Source organism: Girardinichthys multiradiatus, chromosome 5 (assembly GCF_021462225.1).
Source record: "Girardinichthys multiradiatus isolate DD_20200921_A chromosome 5, DD_fGirMul_XY1, whole genome shotgun sequence".
Taxonomy (NCBI): Eukaryota; Metazoa; Chordata; class Actinopteri; order Cyprinodontiformes; family Goodeidae; genus Girardinichthys; species Girardinichthys multiradiatus.
The window spans coordinates 53,255,607-53,275,883 of NC_061798.1; the positions used below are offsets into that span (position 1 = coordinate 53,255,607).

Sequence of the window (20,277 nt, forward strand, 5' to 3'; positions counted from 1 at the left end):
TTTTGTGTTTCCAAATAAATAGACACTTCAGCTCCTAACGTTTTCCAGTGCCGGTCCAGTTCGAGTTTGAACAGAACCTACAAAAACAGTTCTCCTGTTTCATACAGTTGATGCTTTGCTCTGACCATCAACAGACCTGCAGCTGACCACAGACACCCACAGGGGGCGCTGTATTTCATCTGCCCTTTCCTGTGAACATCAGAGTAAAACATGACAAACACTTTGATTATTACTGAAAACAGATTTATTTGATCAGCTGCGCATCGCCAGTAGGACACTTCTCCAAACCCAGTCCATGAAATTGGGCCGTGGTTCCTTAACACGGCCAGCTGGTTCTCTCTCTCCTCGAGTTCATTGGGCTGGAGAAACAGAACCCGGCCCAGGGAAGTTCCAGGATCAATAAAGCTAATCAACACTGTGGCTTCATTTCTGAAAGTGTTCTGATCCAAATCAAACAGATTAATGATCACCTGTTTTGATGAGATCAGCAGGAGGGGGTGGGGCTCCAGCCCTAGGAGATTTTAAAGGGCAACACACATCAGTGGCATCAGACCCGCGTCTAAAGAGACGGACACACCCACAGCTGTTAGTCGGACGATGTTCCGAGGAGCGGCACCAAACTTGCTCTGTTCAGGAGAGGCTCTGGTGAAAGTATCTAGGGCTGGGGTCCAGTAACCTGTCTGGACTTGGCGTCCTAAAGCACGGCGCTTTTAAAGATCGTTTAATAATAAGTGGTTCTCCTGATGAGGACTAAAGGATCCAGATCCAGACTGACCCAGTATCACTGTGGTGCATTCTCGAATCATTCTCTGGTTCCAGCTGGACCTGGCTCATTTTCTGAATGCAAGTCAGGCTGGAAACGGGTCAGTGTGGACTCGAATCAATTAGTTACTGGATGTGATTCCAGTTCGACTTGGATCAGTCTCTGAATGTGGGTCGGGCTGGACTTGAATCAGTCTCTGGATTCGGTCCAGGATGATCTGGTTGGAGCTGCAGCAGTCCTCAGGTCCATATGGAGCCTTAATGGTCAGAGCGCCCGCCACTCTCAGCTCGTTCCCGTCCTCCTCCACAGGAACCCGGTTCTTCTGGAGCCACCTGCAGACACTGGACCTCCTCCTCCCCAGCTCCTCAGGGTCCAAGCTGATGGTCTTTGGGGGAAGGAAGCACCGGAGGCGCTCCGACATCTCCCGGTCCGCCTCCCTCAGAACCTCCACATGTTCCACAGCGTGACCCATAACCACACGCACCGATGCCCCTTCATCCCTGAAGTTCACCAGGACCACACTGGAGACAGAAGCAGAACCACATCATTTTGAATCAAACAGAACCAGGTGCGACTCTTTTTGTGGACACATCTTTGTGAAGACAAAGCTGCTATCGCCACCTGCTGCTCTGGAGGGATTGCTGCAAAGAGCTCAACGCAATTATCTGGAGTGAAAATGAGTTACTCTCTTAGATTTATTCTGGTGTTGGCTGACAACCCGAAGCAAACAGCAACACATCATGCCCTAGCCTGAGGAAAATCAAGAACAGATGAGAAACAAAGTTTGTGACATCCACCAGTCTAGAAAGGGTTACAGAACCGTCGAAAGCTTCAGAACCACAGCCAGAACCGTTATCCGCACATGGAGAAAACAGTGGAAAAGGGTCCCAGGAGCGGCTAACCTACAAAATTACTCCAATAACTCATCGATGATTCATCCAGCAGGTCACAGAAGAACCCAGAACAATATCTAAAGCTCTGCAGGCTTTACTTTCTCAGTTAAGGTCAAAGGTCATGATTCAACAGTAGGAAAGAGAGACTGGGGAGAGGTCCAGAACCACAGATGATCCAAAAGAACACAAAGGCCTGTCTTACATTTACCAAAAAAAATGTCCTGGTGATCTTCAAGACTTTTGGGAAAATGTTCTGTGGACTGACGAGACAAAAGTGGAGCTTATTGGAAGAAGTGGGTCACGTTACATCTGGAGTAAAACTAACATAACATTTCAGAACATTTTACCTACAGGTAGACATGGTGGTGGTAGGGTGATGGTCTGGGCTGCATGGCAGCTTCAGGACCTGGAAAACTTGCCATAATTGATGGAACCATAAGTTTTACTCTAGCAAAAAATCCTTTAGGAGAATGTCCGACCATTAGGACAGGACCTTAAACCCAATCACACTTTGGTTCTGCAGCACGACAATGATCCAAACCACAACAGCAAGTCCAACTCTGAATAGTTTGAAAGAAAGATTAAATGAAGGTTTTGGAGTGGTCTAGTCAAAGTATGAACTTAAGTCTGGCTGAAATGCTGCAGGTTGATCTAAACGGGCCTTAATGAATGAAAATCCTCTGATTTAAAACATTTCTGCAAAGCAGAGCTGGTCAAAACAAACACTTACTTGATAGTAGCTGTTGATGCCAAGGGAGGAACAACCAGATAGTAAGTTTAGGGGGTACTTACTTTTTCACACAGAGCCAGGTTGGTTTGGAGAAATTTTTGTTCTTGATAAATAAATCTTGATTAAAAAACATCTTATTTTTACTCAGGTTCTCTTAGATGATCTGAAACATCAAAGTGGGACAGGACAGAAGGTGTGTCTCACCTGTGGGACACCGGGTCCACGGTCAGCAGCCACCCACGGTGCTCCTCCACCTGCGGCTCTTTTCCCGCCTTCACCCTCACCTCTCTGTGGACACACCTGAGCCACAGCTGCGGACCTGAATGAAGCCAGCCGCACTGCATCATGGTCCTCTGATCAATAATCGATAACGAGCCCTCTACTAAACACAGGCACTGCTGTTGCACCGGCTCTGCAAGCGTCCGGAGGAAACACGGCAACCACAAGTGTTCCGCTTTATAGCACTGAACCAGCCTCTGCTGCCCCCTGCAGGCCGGGAAAAGCAACAACAACGAGCTTTATAACCCAAATTGTTTTTTTCTCTGGATGGAAATTTTATCTGCAAATTCCAGACGTTACATTTTATAAACATTATGTACAGATTCTCTGCAACTGAGCAGCACTGTGTTACAGTCAGCACATCGATCAATAAAAAAGTCAAAGTAAAGAAAAGAAAAAAGGCAGAAGAGGAGAACAGCAGGTTATTTATTTGTCTCAATAATCGCACAAGATTTGGGCTTTTTAATGAAAATGATAAAGGGTCGGGTTAACGGCCAGTTTGGAAATATTAAAGTTGGATCTTAATAAAAACTCAGAACCATGGATTTTCCTATCACACCAAAAAATGTTCAGATAAACGGCATTTTATTTCATAGTACCGTTAATTGGGTCAAAATCAGTAATATTCAACATGAACTATTTCAATCCTTCTTACATAATGATGTTAAGTTTTTCAATATAAGATTAAAATTGTTTTAATTATTTTTTTAAATGTTTAGCCTGACAAGGAAGTGGAGCAGTGAGGCTGTGGAGAATCTCCAGGCGTGTTTAGGCTGTACAGACTGGGATGTGTTCAGGACTACTACCAACAGTCTGGACGAGTACACAGAGGCTGTGACTTCCTACATCAGCTTCTGTGAGGACAGCTGTGTACCATCATGCACCAGGGTGAGTTACAACAACGACAAACCCTGGTTCACAGCTAAACTCAGAAGGTTAAGACTGGATAAGGAAGAGGCCTTCAGGAGTGGGGACAAAGACATATACAGAGAGGCCAAGTACAAGTTTGGCAAGGCAGTGAAAGAGGCCAAACGACTGTACTCTGAGAAGCTCCAAATCCAGTTCTCAGCCAACGACTCTGCGTCTGTCTGGAAAGGGCTCAAGCAAATCACCAACTACAAGCCGAAAGCCCCCCACTCCATCAACGACCGACGCCTCGCCAACGACCTGAACGAGTTCTACTGCCGCTTTGAAAGACAAAGGGACAGTCCTGCAACCATCTCCCACGACGCCCCCCAACAGCTGCAGCCACAATCCACCACCCCCACCTCCCCAACCTCAAGAGGGGCCTTGGCACCTCCAACCCCCACCAGCCCCCTACCCACGCCGAGGACGGCTCTTTCCATCCAGGAGAGGGACGTCAACAAACTCTTCAGGAGACAGAACCCCCGGAAAGCTGCTGGTCCGGATTCTGTCTCACCAGCCAGCCTGAAGCACTGCGCTGATCAGCTGTCTCCAGTCTTCACAGACATTTTTAACACCTCACTGGAGACATGTCATGTGCCAGCCTGCTTCAAGTCCTCCACCATCGTCCCTGTTCCCAAGAAGCCAAGGACCACAGGGCTTAATGACTTCAGACCCGTCGCCCTGACCTCTGTGGTGATGAAGTCCTTTGAGCGCCTTGTGCTCTCACACCTAAAAGACATCACCGACCCCCTCCTGGACCCCCTGCAGTTTGCCTACAGAGCCAACAGGTCTGTAGATGATGCAGTCAACCTAGCCCTTCACTTCATCCTCCGGCACCTGGACTCCACAGGAACCTACGCCAGGATCCTGTTTGTGGATTTCAGCTCTGCCTTCAACACCATCGTCCCAGCTCTGCTCCAGGAGAAGCTCTCCCAGCTGAGTGTGCCCGACTCCACCTGCAGGTGGATCACTGACTTCCTGTCTGACAGGAAGCAGCGCGTGAGGCTGGGGAAGCACGTCTCTGACTCCCTGACCATCAGCACCGGTTCCCCCCAAGGCTGTGTTCTCTCTCCTCTGCTCTTCTCCCTGTACACCAACAGCTGCACCTCCAGTCACCAGTCTGTCAAGCTTCTGAAGTTTGCGGACGACACCACCCTGATCGGACTCATCTCTGATGGTGACGAGTCCGCGTACAGATGGGAAGTGGACCATCTGTTGGACTGGTGCAGCCAGAACAGCCTTGAGCTCAACGCTCTAAAGACAGTGGAGATGGTTGTGAACTTCAGGCAGAACCCAGCCCCACCTGCCCCCATCACCCTCTGTGACTCCACAATTGACACTGTGGAATCTTTCTGCTTCCTGGGAACCATCATCTCCCAGGATCTCAAGTGGGAGCCAAACATCAGCTCCCTCATCAAGAAAGCCCAGCAGAGGATGTTCTTCCTGCGGCAGCTGAAGAAATTCAACCTGCCAAAGACTATGATGGTGCACTTCTACACAGCCATCATTGAGTCCATCCTCACCTCCTCCATCACCATCTGGTACGCCGCTGCTACAGCCAAGGATAAGGGCAGGCTGCAGCGTGTCATTCGGTCTGCTGAGAAGGTGATTGGCTGCAGTCTACTGTCGCTCCAGGAACTGTACACCTCCAGGACCCTGAAGCGGGCAGGGAAGATTCTGGCTGATCCCTCCCACCCCGGTCACAGACTCTTTGAGACTCTCCCCTCTGGCAGGAGGCTGCGGTCCATCCGGACCAAAACCTCACGCCACAAGAACAGTTTTTTCCCATCTGCCACCAGCCTTGTTAACAAAGCCCGGAAACCACCCTGACACTGTCCCTTTCACCCACACCCCCCCTTTTTTTGCTGACAGGACACCTGTAACCTGTAACTCTATGAGTTACATTAACGCTCAGCTTGGACTCCTGCTTTACTTGCACAATGATCACCTGCACTGTTGTATTGCTCTTGCATCTTATACTGCTCTATATTTACTCTCACTCACTTAAAACTGTGCACTTATATTTATATTATATTGTAGATATGTTTATACTGTTTAATTTGTACTGTATTGCACCGACTACGCCAAAACAAATTCCTTGTATGTCCAAAAACGTACTTGGCAATAAAGCTTTTCTGATTCTGATTCTGATTCTGATTATTTAATCTGAATATCATTTTTTATACTGGATATTGTTCCTAAATTAAAACTCCTAAATATTTGTCTTTGTTTTTTATTGCAATATTTGATAACTATGATTTTTATCCTTATTTGGCATTTTTTCATATTCATTTCATATTTCATTTTGGGCCAAAGTTATTAGGAGCAACAGGTCGCAGAGCCCTGGCTTGGAGTCACACGCTGAGGGGTTTAGCTTAGCATCAGTTGCTGACTCTGTTTCCAGTTTCTCCTTTTCTCAGTTGTTCCTCTTGATCTTTTGTAAAAAGTGTTTTCTTTAATTCAGCAACTTGCTACATGAGCTGAAGACCTTTATGAGGTCAGAGCTGCTTTTAAGGTGTTTATGAACCTGCCCTAATGCCTGAAACATCTGAGCCCCTGTCTTCAGTATTTATTTCATCCAGATTTGCCATAGCTAGATGGTTTCAATCTTATTTGTCTGACAGATTCCAGTTTGTTCATGTAAATGATAAATCATCTTTAAACTCCAGGGTTAATTGTGGAGTACCACAGGGTTCAGTACTTGGGCCAATTCTCTTTACTATATATATGCTTCCAATAGGTCAAATTATTGTGATGATAGAAGCCAATAACATTTGGCTATGTTCAGTTGTGGGACTGGGAGCAGGCACCAGGGGGCACTGCGATACATAAAATGCTATATTGTTTTAGAAGTCCTGAAGAAATCAGCTACATGCTGTTAATAAATTACCATCCTTAAGCGTAAGCAATGAGCTTGGTTATTAAAGAACCCACAAAACATTGGAACACGACAATGATCAGGCACCATAGGATACATTTTCACTGTTATGCTGATGATACTCAGCTTTACTTATCCATAAATCCTGATGAACCCAACCAGTTAGATAGACTACAAGCATGTCTGGAAGATATAAAAACTTGGATGACTTTACATTTTCTGCTTTTAAATTCAGAGAAGACAGAAGTTGTCGTCTTTGGACCAGGGGGACATCAGTTGAGCTTCTGCTGGCAACGACTTAATGCTCACTTTCTACAGATGATCCACATAGTCCTGTCTTTCAGTGTTTAAACCTTTCTCTCTCCTAGACATGGCTACTGCTGAGCTTCTACTGTAACTAACTCTATGTTCTCTCTTTCAGACTCTAACCTTGAAAACTGGATCAGAGTTTATCTGTTCTTTCTTTCTAGATGAAACGACTAAAGGAGCTACATCCATTAACATTTACTTTTCCTTCCCATAGAAAGTACTCCTGGATCAGTGCTTCTTTGTTCTCTTTGTGTCTCTGCTCTGTTCTCTCTAACCTCCAGTCGGTCGTGGCAGATGGCCGCTCACACTGAGCCTGGTTCTGGTTCTGCTGGAGGTTTCTTCCTGTTAAAAGGGAGTTTTTCCTCTCCACTGTCGCTACATGCATGCTCAGTATGAGGGATTGCTGCAAAGTCAACACCAGTGACTGTCCACTGTCTCTACATGCTCATCCAGGAGGAGTGAATGCTGCAAGTCACTGACTGGATGCAATCTGCTGGGTTTCCTTAGATAGAAAAACTTTTTATCCAATTTGAATAAATAACTGAATCTGACTGAACTGTTCAATGGTTACGATTAATAGGAATGTATGAACCTGACTGTTGTGAAGAACCTTGAGACGACATGTGTTGTGAATTGATGCTATATAAATAAAACTGAATTGAACTGAATTAGTGTTCTGCTCAGTATATGGACCACCTAGTTCTTGTAACGGAACCTTTACATTGTCCATATAATCCTAGAACCCAAAACCGTTGGGCTGAAAAAAGACATTTTGCCTTTTCACTTTTTCATCAGGCAGTTGGAAATTTCAAGAATTTTTGCAAATCAGTTGGGTCTCGCTAGCTTTTAATAAACTTGACAAAGTCAGAAGACTCTGCATTTGATGCAAATTTATATTATGTGTGAACAATTAAGTACAATAAAAGATTCTCGATTGTTTTCTTTCTGTTTTATCATTATTACTCATTACTTAACTATTTATATTTTGTTGTACGCAACAAATAATGACAATGAAATTTACTACGAGTACTACTATTGCTACTAGTTTATGAAGTTGCTCTGATGTCTCTATCCTCTTTCTGCTGCATCCGTTTGTTGAATATGTTCCTTTGTTGTTTTAATAACATTTCTTCACAGATATCTTTATGATCAGTGAATTCAACATCATTTCTGAAATTAAATGTAATTTACAGTGTTATTCTATTCCTTTATTGATAGTGTCTTCATTTAAATTTGACCTTCTGTTGTTTAACGTTTGTTGCAGATGGTTTACATCCTGCACCAAACGAGCCTCATTCTTTTCTTTGTTGCTTTCATCAGAATTTATTGAAATATTTCCAGCGTCTGCAGCACCTACCAATAGTCTGCTGATATTTGGGTTTTTAAAATAATATTTTAGATTATGTTAAAACAACCCCCATCCTCCAGTCTGGCAGCATTAAATTTCCAAAAATCTTTTTTGAATCTCCATCTACTTTTTGGGATTAATTTAACATGTATTAAAGTATATTAACAGTGCAGATGCTATGAATCCATGTGAAGCATATTTTAGCACATCTGTTATGCTTATCCTTAAATCAGCTCTGGATTTGTCTGTGACTCACAGACTTTAGCATTTTATCCCTTTTTAATCACAATTTATATAAAGTAGCATTTCAACATAGGATCTTCAACAGGCTATTTAACCGAGGACCTTGAGGGACATCTGTCCGTTCACCAGGTGACAAGTTCAAATCTCGACCTACCAAAACAAGCTCTATGATAACATCAGATACATCGACAGCAGCAATATTCAATATTCTGAACCAGGTTCTGGACACAACCAGAATTAAACCAAGTTATTTAACCAGAATCCAACTGAATTAATTAAACTAAACTGAAGGACATAAGTCAGTTTAAAACCGTTCCATCTGAACAGGAGCTTAAAACCAGTTTAAAACCAGATTGAACAGACAGATAAACAGATTTAAAATGAAATAAACTTTTAATGAGCAGAACTATGCCACTTAGTTCCCCATCTGTACGACGACAAACCTTTCAAAATAAAAGCCTCTTCTAACCAAACGTTTACGTTGGAAGTCCAACCGGAAGATCCGTGCTTTGTTTCCTGCGCAGGATCAGTGAGCAGCTAGCAGGAGAGCTAACCTGATCGCGGATCGATCAGAACAGTTCTGTGTCAGAATGTCCCGTTTCGGGCGTTACGGAGGAGGTAACCCGCTCTGACTTCTTTTTGAATCGGTACCGTTCTATAGAACCTTCCGCTGCACCCCCACTAGGTGGTTCAGTAGAGTTTTTGCAGCTAGCGAGCTATAACCGGAGCTAACGGCTAGCCCTCTTCTGTGACGTCACTGTTGTACCTGCCGCACGTGTCCCCAGGTGTTCTTCTTCGTGTTTGGTTTATCTCATCAGAAATATTGATCTATGAGTTTGATTAGCATAAGGAAGTAGTTAAATCAGCAGGAATTAAAACGGAGTCTAGTTCGCTCTGTGGCTAACCGCTCAGAGGATACTGCCACCTACAGGTTAACCGGAAATTACAGCAACAAGCTGAGATAGTCATGGAAAAAGCAGCTTCTGAGCCCTCCAATTTGAACAAAGATGCCTGTTTTGTTATTATTTATGATAATAGGACATTAGCACAAGTTATTTTACTTTAGTACAAATTATTATAGATAATAGACTCCTGGTTTGGAAGCTGAGAAGGTCTCAATCTTCTGTCCCTGTTTAGATGATGCTGTGATTTTTGGTCGGAGGAAACTTCTTCAAGGATCTCAGCAGATTAGTGGTTCTGTCTTATTCTTGTCTTCCACCCAGTGCGTGAGATCAGTTCATTACTGTATGAGGTTCTGCAGTGATTTCTGGAGCTGCACATGCAGATGGTTCATAATGGTGTGTTTAAGTGCCACTTGTAAACTAAATTTGCTTGAAATGATTTGCCCATTCTTACTGTGAACCTGCCTGGACACGTACTCTCTGCACCTCAGCCTGTCCAGGTTCTGTTCTCCGTCTTCTCACTGTCTTTTCCTGCTTTGGGTAAAAGACAGTTTTGAATAGCCCCATCAGTCGTCCAGGTGTCGAATGATTCCTGTGAGCATTTTTGCCAGGATGAATGTGGGATTCAGAGAAGAGGGTTAGGGTTAGATACTGGAACATCTGGAGATGATCCGTTGAGGAAAACAGCTTGTGATTCCTGACGTTTTTTTCAAGGGTTGGGTCTTAAAAAGGGACCGGCCGGACAAGCAACAGAACTCAATCCAAAGTCTGAGATAAAAGCTGCTTCCCGTTTTTCTGCTGCATTATTTGTGGCGATGGGTCTGAGCTAAAGAACTCACCAGCTGTTGGTTTTGACTGAGTAAAACAGAACCTTTCTCTGATTCAAGTTGTATGATCTAAAATGAAGCTTCTGTTTTTAGAGATCCGTTACCTCCTGGCCTCCAGTCAGTAGCAGCTGGGGATTCTGGGTAACAAACACTCCTCCTGGTCCGGTGTTGATATGTTGAGTGTTCAGGCCAGCAGGAACCTCATAACAAAGAAGCAGTGTTGCTGGGATGAACTCTCAATGTTAGTTTCTGTGTCTGTCCTCTGTTTGGCTGTTGGACCTGTTTGCTCCTCCCACCTGACCTACTCACCTGTCTGATGCAGAATCAAAGGTGTACGTGGGGAACCTGGGGACAGGGGCAGGAAAAGCTGAACTGGAGCGAGCCTTTGGGTACTATGGGCCCCTCAGAACAGTCTGGATCGCCAGGAACCCTCCAGGCTTCGCCTTCGTGGAGTTCGAGGATTCCAGAGATGCTGAGGACGCGGTCCGAGGGCTGGATGGGAAGTCGGTGTCACAAACATGAGCACAGGTGAGCTCTGAGCGACTCCCTCTGACTGACTTGATTTTGTCATGTTTCAGGGTGATCTGCGGCAGCCGAGTCCGAGTCGAACCGTCCAACGGGATGCCCCGGCGCTCTCGATACGAGAGGCCGCCCCCACGCCGACCCTTTGATCCTGACGACAAGTGTTATGAGTGCGGACAGAAAGGTCACTACGCCTACGACTGCCACCGCTACGGCCGCCGTGGCAACAGGAGCAGGTAATGTGGCACAACAGTAAGATAACATGATTTGTCTGCTTCACTTTTAATAATGTGAGCCTCTTCAGGTCCCGGTCCCGTGGGAGGCGGTACTCCCGCAGCAGGAGTCGCAGCCGGAGCCGAGGGAGAAGGTAAGTTCAGCTGACCAGTCAGTCCGGTGTCAGAATGTTAGAATCAGGCTCTAACTTTTCTGATGTCATCAGATCCAGGTCTTCTCCTCGTCGATCCAGGTCCAGCTCTCCCAGAAGATCCAGGTCTGGCTCACCCAGAAGGTTCCGGTCTGGCTCTCCTGGAAGGTCTAGGTGGGTTTAAGTGCTGTGATGTTGTTACAGTGATGTCACAGTCACCCGTTCACCACCTTTGTTTTGCTCTTCAGATCCAGGTCCCGGTCTGTCTCTAAGTGCCGCAGCAGGTAGGTGTGGCTTTTCTGAGCATGCTCAGTGTGCAGTTTACCTTTAAAAATGTTACAGTGAAGATGACATCGTCTCTCTGCAGATCAGGGTCGATGGGTCGTTCTCATTCCGGATCCCAGGTCAGAAGGTGAGACCACAGGTTTTTGTTCTGATTAGGAGAAAAGACTGAACTCCTGAAGCCACACCCACATCCTACAACCTGCACAGCTGTGGCCACGCCTACATTCACCCACACACTACAGAACATTTAACGTTTCATTCCGAGATCATGCAGAACCAGAAAACTGTACCAGGTTCCTTAAACCGGAACATGTGCTGACATGAACAGGTTACCAAATTACCAGTCAGATTACCAGTATACCAGTCAGATTACCAGTATACCAGTCAGATTACCAGTCTGCCAGTCAGATTACCAGTATACCAGTCAGATTACCAGTATACCAGTCAGATTACCAGTATACCAGTCAGATTACCAGTTGCAGGTGTGGAGCTGGGGCTCCTGGTTGTATTCTACTATCAGCTATCAACATGTGCAGCAAAGCGCTTGGTTTTGGTTTGTATTGAGCTGTATCTTTGAATCCCTGGTTTGCAGTTCAGCTAAATTTCTTTTTTGTCTGTTATGACCATCCTATGGACATGTCCTGTTGAAGCTCAGAGAAGTCCAAATGAAGCCCACGTTTGGTGCCGTTTATGGCTACACCTTTTATCGGATGTAGCTTAACCTGTGGCCTCAGCTGGTGTGTAAGGATGGATACTTCATGTGATCAGTTGATTATTTTCCATCAGTTTCCAAGATGATGAATCAAGAGGAATGTGGCTGAACAATCTCTATATAAAGCAACCACGCAAAAGCCTTAAGGTGTACTCTTTTTACTTGTGAACTAAAGCTGAGAGAGCAGGTAAATCCTTACCCTACTGCTTGGGCTGCAAGAGACGCCCAAAGAAGAAACGTCGGCTCCTAAAAAGGAGGAACCTTACTGTCTCCATGGGGCTGACAGACTTAGCTGTGCAACACCCCACAGTCCCCCTGGGTTTCCAAACTTTTCTCCCTTTTATAAGATTATCAACTAAACTGTAGCTTTCACAAACACGGAGCCAGTTTGGTAGCAACGAGCCGACATCTCTCTCTTCCACGATGACTCAGTAAAACCAGTGGCTGGCTTTTAATGGTTGTTTTTCCCTTTGCAAAGAAGTCCTTCAGTAATAAATATAAAACCTCTGACTGAACACTTGGTCATCAGAACCATCTTTATTACCAAGTTTGTTCAGACAAACTGGGAATTTGACTCCGGTCCACTTTGCTCTCAGTAACAAAGAATATCTTTTTAAATGTACATATAAACAGAGTGACTTTCAAATAGAATATAATGTGGGATCAGTCCAATCATGCCTGGTGTTGTTCTGGAGTTCTGACTGTCAGAGTTAATCAGAGAAACAGCCTGGAGGAAGAAACTGTCTCTGTGGAGGCTGGTTTTAGCAGACAGGTCAGCCTTTCTGGTCCAGCACTCAACTGGTTTAAATCCTACTTGAAGGACAGGGACATATTTTGTGTCAGTAGGTAACTTTACATCAGAGACACAAAAATCACATGTGGCGTTCCCCAAGGGTCCATCGTAGGGCCCCTCCTATTCAATATCTACATGCTCCCCCTAACTCAGATTTTAATAAACAACAACATAAGTTATCATAACTATGCAGACGACACACAGCTATACGTTACGATGTCACCAGGTGACTATGAACCCATTCAAGCGCTGGGTAAATGCTTAGAAGAAATCAATGCATGGATGGGCCTAAATTATCTTCAGCTGAATCAAAACAAAACTGAAGTAATAATCTTTGGACCAAAGGAAGAGCGTTTAAAAGTTAGCACACAGCTTCAGTTAATACAGCTAGAAACCACCAGTCAGGCTGGAAACCTGGGTGTAGTGATGGACTCAGACCTGAACCTTCAGAGGAACATAAAGACAGTAACAAGGTCGACCTTCTATCACCTAAAGAACATCTCCAGGATTAAAGGAATATTATGCTCCACAAACCTGGATGTAGTGATGGACTCAGACCTGAACCTTCAGAGGAACATAAAGACAGTAACAAGGTCGGCCTTCTATCACCTAAAGAACATCTCCAGGATTAAAGGACTAATGTCTCAGCAGGACCTTGAAAAACTAATTCATGCGTTCATCTTTAGTAGAATTGATTACTGCAACGGTGTCTTCACAGGTCTGCCTAAAAAGTGGATCAGACAGCTGCAGTTGATCCAGAACGTTGCTGCCCGCGTCCTCACTAGAACTAAGAAAGTGGAGCACATCGGCCCGGTTCTAAAGTCCCTACACTGGTTCCCTGTAGCTCAGAGAATAGACTTTAAAATACTTCTGTTAGTCTATAAATCACTGAATGGCTTAGCACCAAAATACATTACAGACTTGTCAGTGGATCAACCACCCAGACCTCTCAGGTCTTCTGGCTCAAATCTACTCTGCAGAACCAGAACCAGAACCAAACATGGAGAAGCAGCTTATTTTATGCTCCACTAATCTGGAATAAACTGCCAGAAAACTGTAAAAGCGCCAAAACCCTAAGTTGCTTCAAATCAAGATTAAAAACTTATTTGTTTAGAGTGGCCTTTGACTGGGCCATCTGAACATTAAAGTTTTCAGTCCAATTTTCCTTTCATTTCCTTATCAATTATTCTATTCTCTATATTTTTGAAATGATCTCTGTTTGATTTTCTGTATCATTGTGAAGTTTTTCTTCATGTGTAGCGCCTTGATGCCTTGTTGCTGAAAAGCGCTAAATAAATAAACTTGACTTGACAGTGCTCTATAGCGCCGGAGGAAGGTAAAGCTCTGAACAGTTTATGTGCAGGGTGTGTGGGGTCTGCAGAGATTTTAGCAGCTCTTTTCCTGACCCTTGACCTGTATAAGTCCTGGATGGAGGGAAGGTCAGCTCTGATTATTCTCTCTGCAGTCCTGATTATTCGTTGCAGTCTGGACCTGTCCTGTTTGGTGGATGATCCAAACCACACTGAGATGGATGAAGACAGGACAGACTGAATGATGGCAGTGGAGAAGATGACCAGCAGCTCCTGAGGGAGGTTAAACTTCTTGAGTTGCCTCAGGAAGTACAGTCTCTGCTGGACCTTCTTCTGAACATTGTCTATGTGTGAAGACCATCTCAGGTCCTCAGAGATGGTGGTTCCTAGGAACCTGAAGTGGTCCACAGCCGATAGTGTTGTTGAGGATGGTGAGGGTGGTGTATGGGGGTGGTGTTCTCCGAAAGTCCACCACCATTTCCACAGTCAGGAGTGGGTTCAGTTCAAGGTAGTTCTGACTCCACCAGTGTACCAGCTGATCCACCTGCTGTCTGTATGCAGACTCATCACCGTCCTGGATCAGTCCAATGACAGTGGTGTCATCTGCAAACTTCAGGAGTTTCATGGACGAGTCCGATGAGGTGCAGTCATTTGTGTACAGAGAGAAGAGGAGTGGGGATAGAACACACCCCTGGGGGGAACCAGTACTTATTGATCTGGATCGGGAGAAGATGCTCCCCAGTCTCACCTGCTGCTGTCGGTCCGTCAGGAAGCTGTTGATCCACTGACAGGTGGAGGCTGGGATGTTGAGCTGGGTGTTTTAATTTCACTTCAGTTATTTCTATTGCTCTAATTCACACCACATGTCGTCTCAAGGCTCTTTACAAAAATAATTCAATCCAATCATCCAGGTTCCAAGTCAGGTTCATACATTCCAGTTAATCGTAACCATTGAACAGTTCAGTCAGATTCAGTTATTTCTTCAAATTGGATAAAAAGTTTTTCTATCTAAGGAAACCCAGCAGATTACATCCAGTCAGTGACTTGCAGCATTCACTCCTCCTGGATGAGGATGTAGAGACAGTGGACAGTCACTGGTGTTGACTTTGCAGCAATCCCTCATACTGAGCATGCATGTAGCGACAGTGGAGAGGAAAACCTCCCTTTTAACAGGAAGAAACCTCCAGCAGAACCAGAACCAGGCTCAGTGTGAGCGGCCATCTGCCACGACCGACTGGGGGTTTGAGAGAACAGAGCAGAGACACAAAGAGAACAAAGAAGCACTGATCCAGGAGTACTTTCTACAAAAACATAAAACATTAGTAACAGCTCCTTTAGTGGCTTCATTTCTTTCTGTTGCCATGAAGCTGCCTCTCGCTTTAACTACGATTACCAGTTTTCCAGGTGGGCAGTGACCGTTACAGTGAGTGATTTATCAGCAGCATTTGGAAAAACTCAGCCCCTAGCAAATTGTATGCAGACAAGTAATAGCTGCTGTAGAAATTGATATTGATACTGGCAAGAATGATTTTAATGTTGCATGAGAAAAATCTTGCTATGTTATACATATATAGCCCAGAAATTGATTCAATTCAGTTCATTTATATTATTCACTATAAATGTTGTCTTAAGGCACTTTACAAGACACACCAAGAGTGTTTGGGATTTTACTTAAAAAAAGTAATAGTTACTAGTTACTTCTCTCAAAAAGTAACTGAGTTTATCCACTATGAACGTAACTAGTTAACAGGGAAAGTAACTATTGCGTTACTTTTTTTAAGTTTAAATATGTCTGCCAATTTAGATTTTTTTCTAAGGTTTCACAAACCAGTTGCACAAAGTTGAAAAATGTAGACAAGTACTTAAACCGAACTTTTATTCCACCTCAACAGACCAAAACTGGTAGACATTGTACTTCCAAGTATTTTCTTCATCATAACAATACACAGTATAACACTTTACTTTTTTACCTTGAGAAACAGTATGTCTACCAGATAGCAGTTAACACTTTAACAATATGAAGTACTTTTAAAGCAGCATCTGTCCATACATACACTCTTTCTTAACATCCATCCATCCATGCATGGATGGATTCATTCCTCCACCCAGCCAGATAACCCAGTTATCTGCCGTGACCATCTTACCCCTTAAGCCAGTGATTGTATCTTAAAAGCTTTTCAAACTTCTGGCCAGAGAACCTCCTTCCTGTCCTTCGTCTGCAGCCAACGTAGTTTAAACCTGGGCAGAGTCACAGCAGCCAAGATGGCATTCTCGCTTTCCAGCACCTCTGCAAATCTTCCTTTGATTGCCTGCAGTGATCCATAATGCAAAGGAAGAATTATACTGACTATCCACACACACACAGCATTAAACATTGAGTACTTTTATAAATGTATTTTATTTTATATTGTACATTTTTATTATGTATAGATGTATTTTTTGTATTTAAGAATAAACACTAGTTCTTACTGTAACAACTGCCTCTGGAAGGTCAACGAGGATTTGCAGATCACTCTTCAGGTCCAGGGTCTTGAACGTCAATGTCTCCGATGTGGTTAGGAGTGCGCCACGGAAACAGTCGTCCTCCTCTTGAAGAATGTCTAAGGCTACTGTCAGTGGCTTCATTACCATACAGTACTCCCTGAGGAACTGATGCGCCACTTCTGTGATGGCTTTCGAACCAAACTTGGAGGAGATGGTGTTCAGTTCAACTATTGGCATCTCAGCATCATAAAATGAGTTCCATCTTGTACTGCAAGGGACCAGCAGCTTCCTTGCAATATCATCATCGACAGTCTCTGCAGCCACAGTTGAACGGCTAGCTTTGTTCCATAAGGCCATGCTTTTTGTCGTAGCACTTCTGTATATCGCTTTTGTTTCTGATCTTGACAGTATCCCCTTGTCAACATCAGTACATGAAACAAGGTTTAAGGTCTCTGATGTGGCGGCAAAGTAAATACAACATCATAATTATCACCAACACTGTTTTGCAAGACATCATTAATGTTCATAAAAGTCACCTCATCTTTGTCATTCCATTCCCAGACTCATCCTCCTCCACAGGCTGGTCCTTTTTGAAGGCCTTGGAAATTTAGAGCCTTTATCCGTGACAATTGATGTTATTTGGAGGGATACGCCATAGGATGATTGAATGTTGTCAGGCTCAGTTGCAATACTGTCATGAGTATGACGGCTTTGAAATCATCTGCATGCCAGGGCTGCTTTCCTTCTTTTCATGCTATGTGAATGTATCTAATGGGCAGTTACTCCAAGATGGCTTTTATTATATGCAGTCCAATTGTCTGCATTAGTAGAGACATATTCTAATTCTTCAAATCCCCTTTTGACCTCGGCATCTATTTTAGCGTACTCGGCATCTATATATTTAGAAAATGTCTTTTTGCGGTATTTTGCCAATGAGGGCTCTGAAGGAGTCGGGGTGAACTGTTGATAACAGGAGTATGTTTTCAACAACATACCAGCCTATCACTCCTTTCTGTTTTCAGTCTGTCAGCAAAAAAATCCAGCTTTAGCTGTTTGAACGGCACGGCGTCTTGTCTTTCTTTGTTAGCAGAGCTCACGTTAGCCACACCTGGCCTGCTATTATCAACAGGGTCAACAACGATGTTTTTGGCCACTAGTTCTATTGAACTGTGTGCCAATAAAAGATGCTTCATTAAATTAGAGTTGCTTACAACAGACGTGGACAAACACTTGCTCTGGGACATAACGTACACTTCACATGTGTGTTCTTGCCTTTTTACCTCAAGGAGAATAAAGTAGTGTCTGTACTTCTACTTTGAAATCTCAATCTTTCTGTCCAGTCCTGGTATTGTTGCAGCTTACATCCGCTAGTTTGTCTCACCTGTTGTCCTCCCTTCACCAAAGGAAACAAGCTTAGCTCCTGTGGCTGTGAGCCACAACTGATGACAAGAGCTGCAATGAGTAGCTTTAGTTTATAGCACGCTCCATTGAACTGTTGGTAACGGTGTTGTATCGATGGAAGAAGTAATTAGTTTGATACCTCTTTACTGAAAAAACTAATGCTGTTTATTTAATTGTTTATATAACAGTATTATTTCCATCACTGCAAACCGATTCAGTTTATTTACAGAAATATAAAGTCAATTCAATGCTATTACACAGACATATTCAAAATCGGTTACATTCCAATTCAAGCCTAGTTCTGAAATAATGCAATCGAGTTCAGCTTATTATTCTAATTAGGGAAAAACGTTTTTTTATCTAAGGAATTCCAGCCGATGGCGTCATGTTGCTGACTTTGCAGCAATCCTTAGTACTAATTATGCATGTGGCACTGGAAAGGAAAAGCCCCCTTTTAACCTCCAACAGAACAAGAACCTGACTCAGTGTGAGCATCTATCTACCACAACCAACTGGTGGTTAGAGAAGACAAAGCATACACAATAAACGCAGAAGCACTGTTAATTAAACTAGTAGGTCCTTTAGCTGGTTTGAGAGAAGAGACAGGGTTAATCACAGAGGGACAGGGAGCAGTGTATCGGTTACAGAAGGAGAACATGAAGGTTTGGCAGCAATAGCTCAGTTGATGACCCCTCCAGGAAAATGCCACAGCTATGAAAGAACAAAAAAGAGAGAGAACATAGAGTTAATTCTCAGCGATATGCATATAATGCATAACTGTAGGCTAGTAGGAGAATGTAGCAAAGAGAGTGAAAGTGGTCATTATGTCCTCCAGCAGACTAAGCCTATAGCAGCATAACTACAGAGATAGCTCAGGATAACCTAAGCCACTCTAACTATAAGCTTTATCAAAAAGGAAAGTTTTAAGCCTAGCCTTAAAAGTAGACAGGGTGTCTGCCTCACGGACTAAAACTGGGAGCTGGTTCCACAGGAGAGGAGCCTGATAACTAAAGGATCTGCCTCCCATTCTACTTCTAGAGACTCTAGGAACCACCAGTAAACCTGCAGTCTGAGAACAAAGTGCTCTGTTAGGAACATATGGACCAATCAGATCTCTGATGTATGATGGAGCTAGATCATTAAGGGCTTTATATGTGAGGAGGAGAATTTTAAATTCTATTCTGGATTTAACAGGGAGCCAATGAAGGGAAGCTAAAATATGAGAAATATGATATGGTGTGGGATTTAAATGACTTGTCCTAGTTAAAGAAAATGTCAAGGTTTTTTACTTCATAACTGCAGGCCAGTTTAATGCCATAAAAGGTAAATGATTGACTAAGCAGTTTGTTTTCCAAAGACTCTGGGCCATAGGTGACAACTTCTGTCCTTTTATTCTTGTTATTTTTTCAAAAGTAGCCAAACAGGAAGTGGGTGTATAGAGGTGGAAGACATGCAGCACAGGTGTCCGGGGTCGGGACTCCAACCAGGGACAGCTGAAACTCTTCAAACAGATGATTACTGTCTAAATGCTCACACATTTGATTAGCAACCATTTTTTTCAAGAGTTATAGATAAGAATGGAATATTGGATATAGGTCTGTCATTTATTAAGTCATCTTGATCAATCAAAGGCTTCTGAAGTAATTGTTTAATTACAGCTACCTTAAAAGCCTGTGGTTCTGATCCATTTACTAAGGATAGGTTAATCATATTTAAAATAGGGGCGCAAATCAAAGGGAACAGTTCTTTAAATAATTTGGTTGGGATTGGGTCTTAAAAGTTGGAGGTTTAGATGAAGCTAATGCTTTTGCAGGCAGATTATTTGGTTACATTAAACCCAAAGGTTTTTGAAGATTTGTCACACAGGACAGGGTTGTGAGAAAATATTATTTCTTCACACTTGCTGCTGTATGTCAGCACAAGGTCCAGAATATGAAGACAGGAGTGGGTAGGTCTGTGGTAATTTTGAGCAAAGCCAGTGGATAACATTAAAGACTACATTTAGGCTATCGTTTTCAGTGAATGTTAAAATCCCCCACTGTAATCTATCTATAAATCAATGATAGCATTCAGGGCTACCCTCTCTCTCCATGTTGTAAATGATTGTTTCTCTCTCTGTCTTTCTCTCCAGTCGCTCGGCCTCCAGGACTCCTGCTGACAACAACTGACTTCCTGTTTGTTCTCTGATGTTTTGTATGAACTCACTCTGTTGTGTAGCAGCTTTGTGATTATTAATTAGTGATTATTGGTTTCTGATCAGCCTGTGTTGGTTTGTCAGCAGTTTACTTTCTGCAATGATCTGTTAATAAAGGTTTATCATTCAAACCT

At 43.6% G+C, this 20,277-nt stretch overlaps 2 protein-coding genes across 2 annotated transcripts; one reads left to right on the forward strand and one right to left on the reverse strand.

Annotated features, from left to right (window-relative positions):
- Window positions 1-226: 226 nt before the first annotated feature.
- On the reverse strand, window positions 227-2,844 carry gemin6 (gem (nuclear organelle) associated protein 6). Its single transcript, XM_047364990.1, has 2 exons — window positions 2,591-2,844; window positions 227-1,284 (listed from the first exon to the last, which is right to left on the reverse strand). Exons 1-2 carry the CDS (start codon window positions 2,731-2,733, stop codon window positions 885-887), a joined length of 543 nt encoding a protein of 180 aa, XP_047220946.1. The 5' UTR covers window positions 2,734-2,844; the 3' UTR covers window positions 227-884.
- Window positions 2,845-8,813: 5,969 nt separating this feature from the next.
- On the forward strand, window positions 8,814-20,274 carry LOC124868145 (serine/arginine-rich splicing factor 7-like). The gene is made up of 8 exons (XM_047364987.1): window positions 8,814-8,967; window positions 10,401-10,581; window positions 10,657-10,836; window positions 10,905-10,967; window positions 11,040-11,138; window positions 11,213-11,248; window positions 11,332-11,376; window positions 20,081-20,274. Exons 1-8 carry the CDS (start codon window positions 8,940-8,942, stop codon window positions 20,115-20,117), a joined length of 669 nt encoding a protein of 222 aa, XP_047220943.1. The 5' UTR covers window positions 8,814-8,939; the 3' UTR covers window positions 20,118-20,274.
- The last annotated feature ends 3 nt before the right edge of the window (window positions 20,275-20,277 follow it).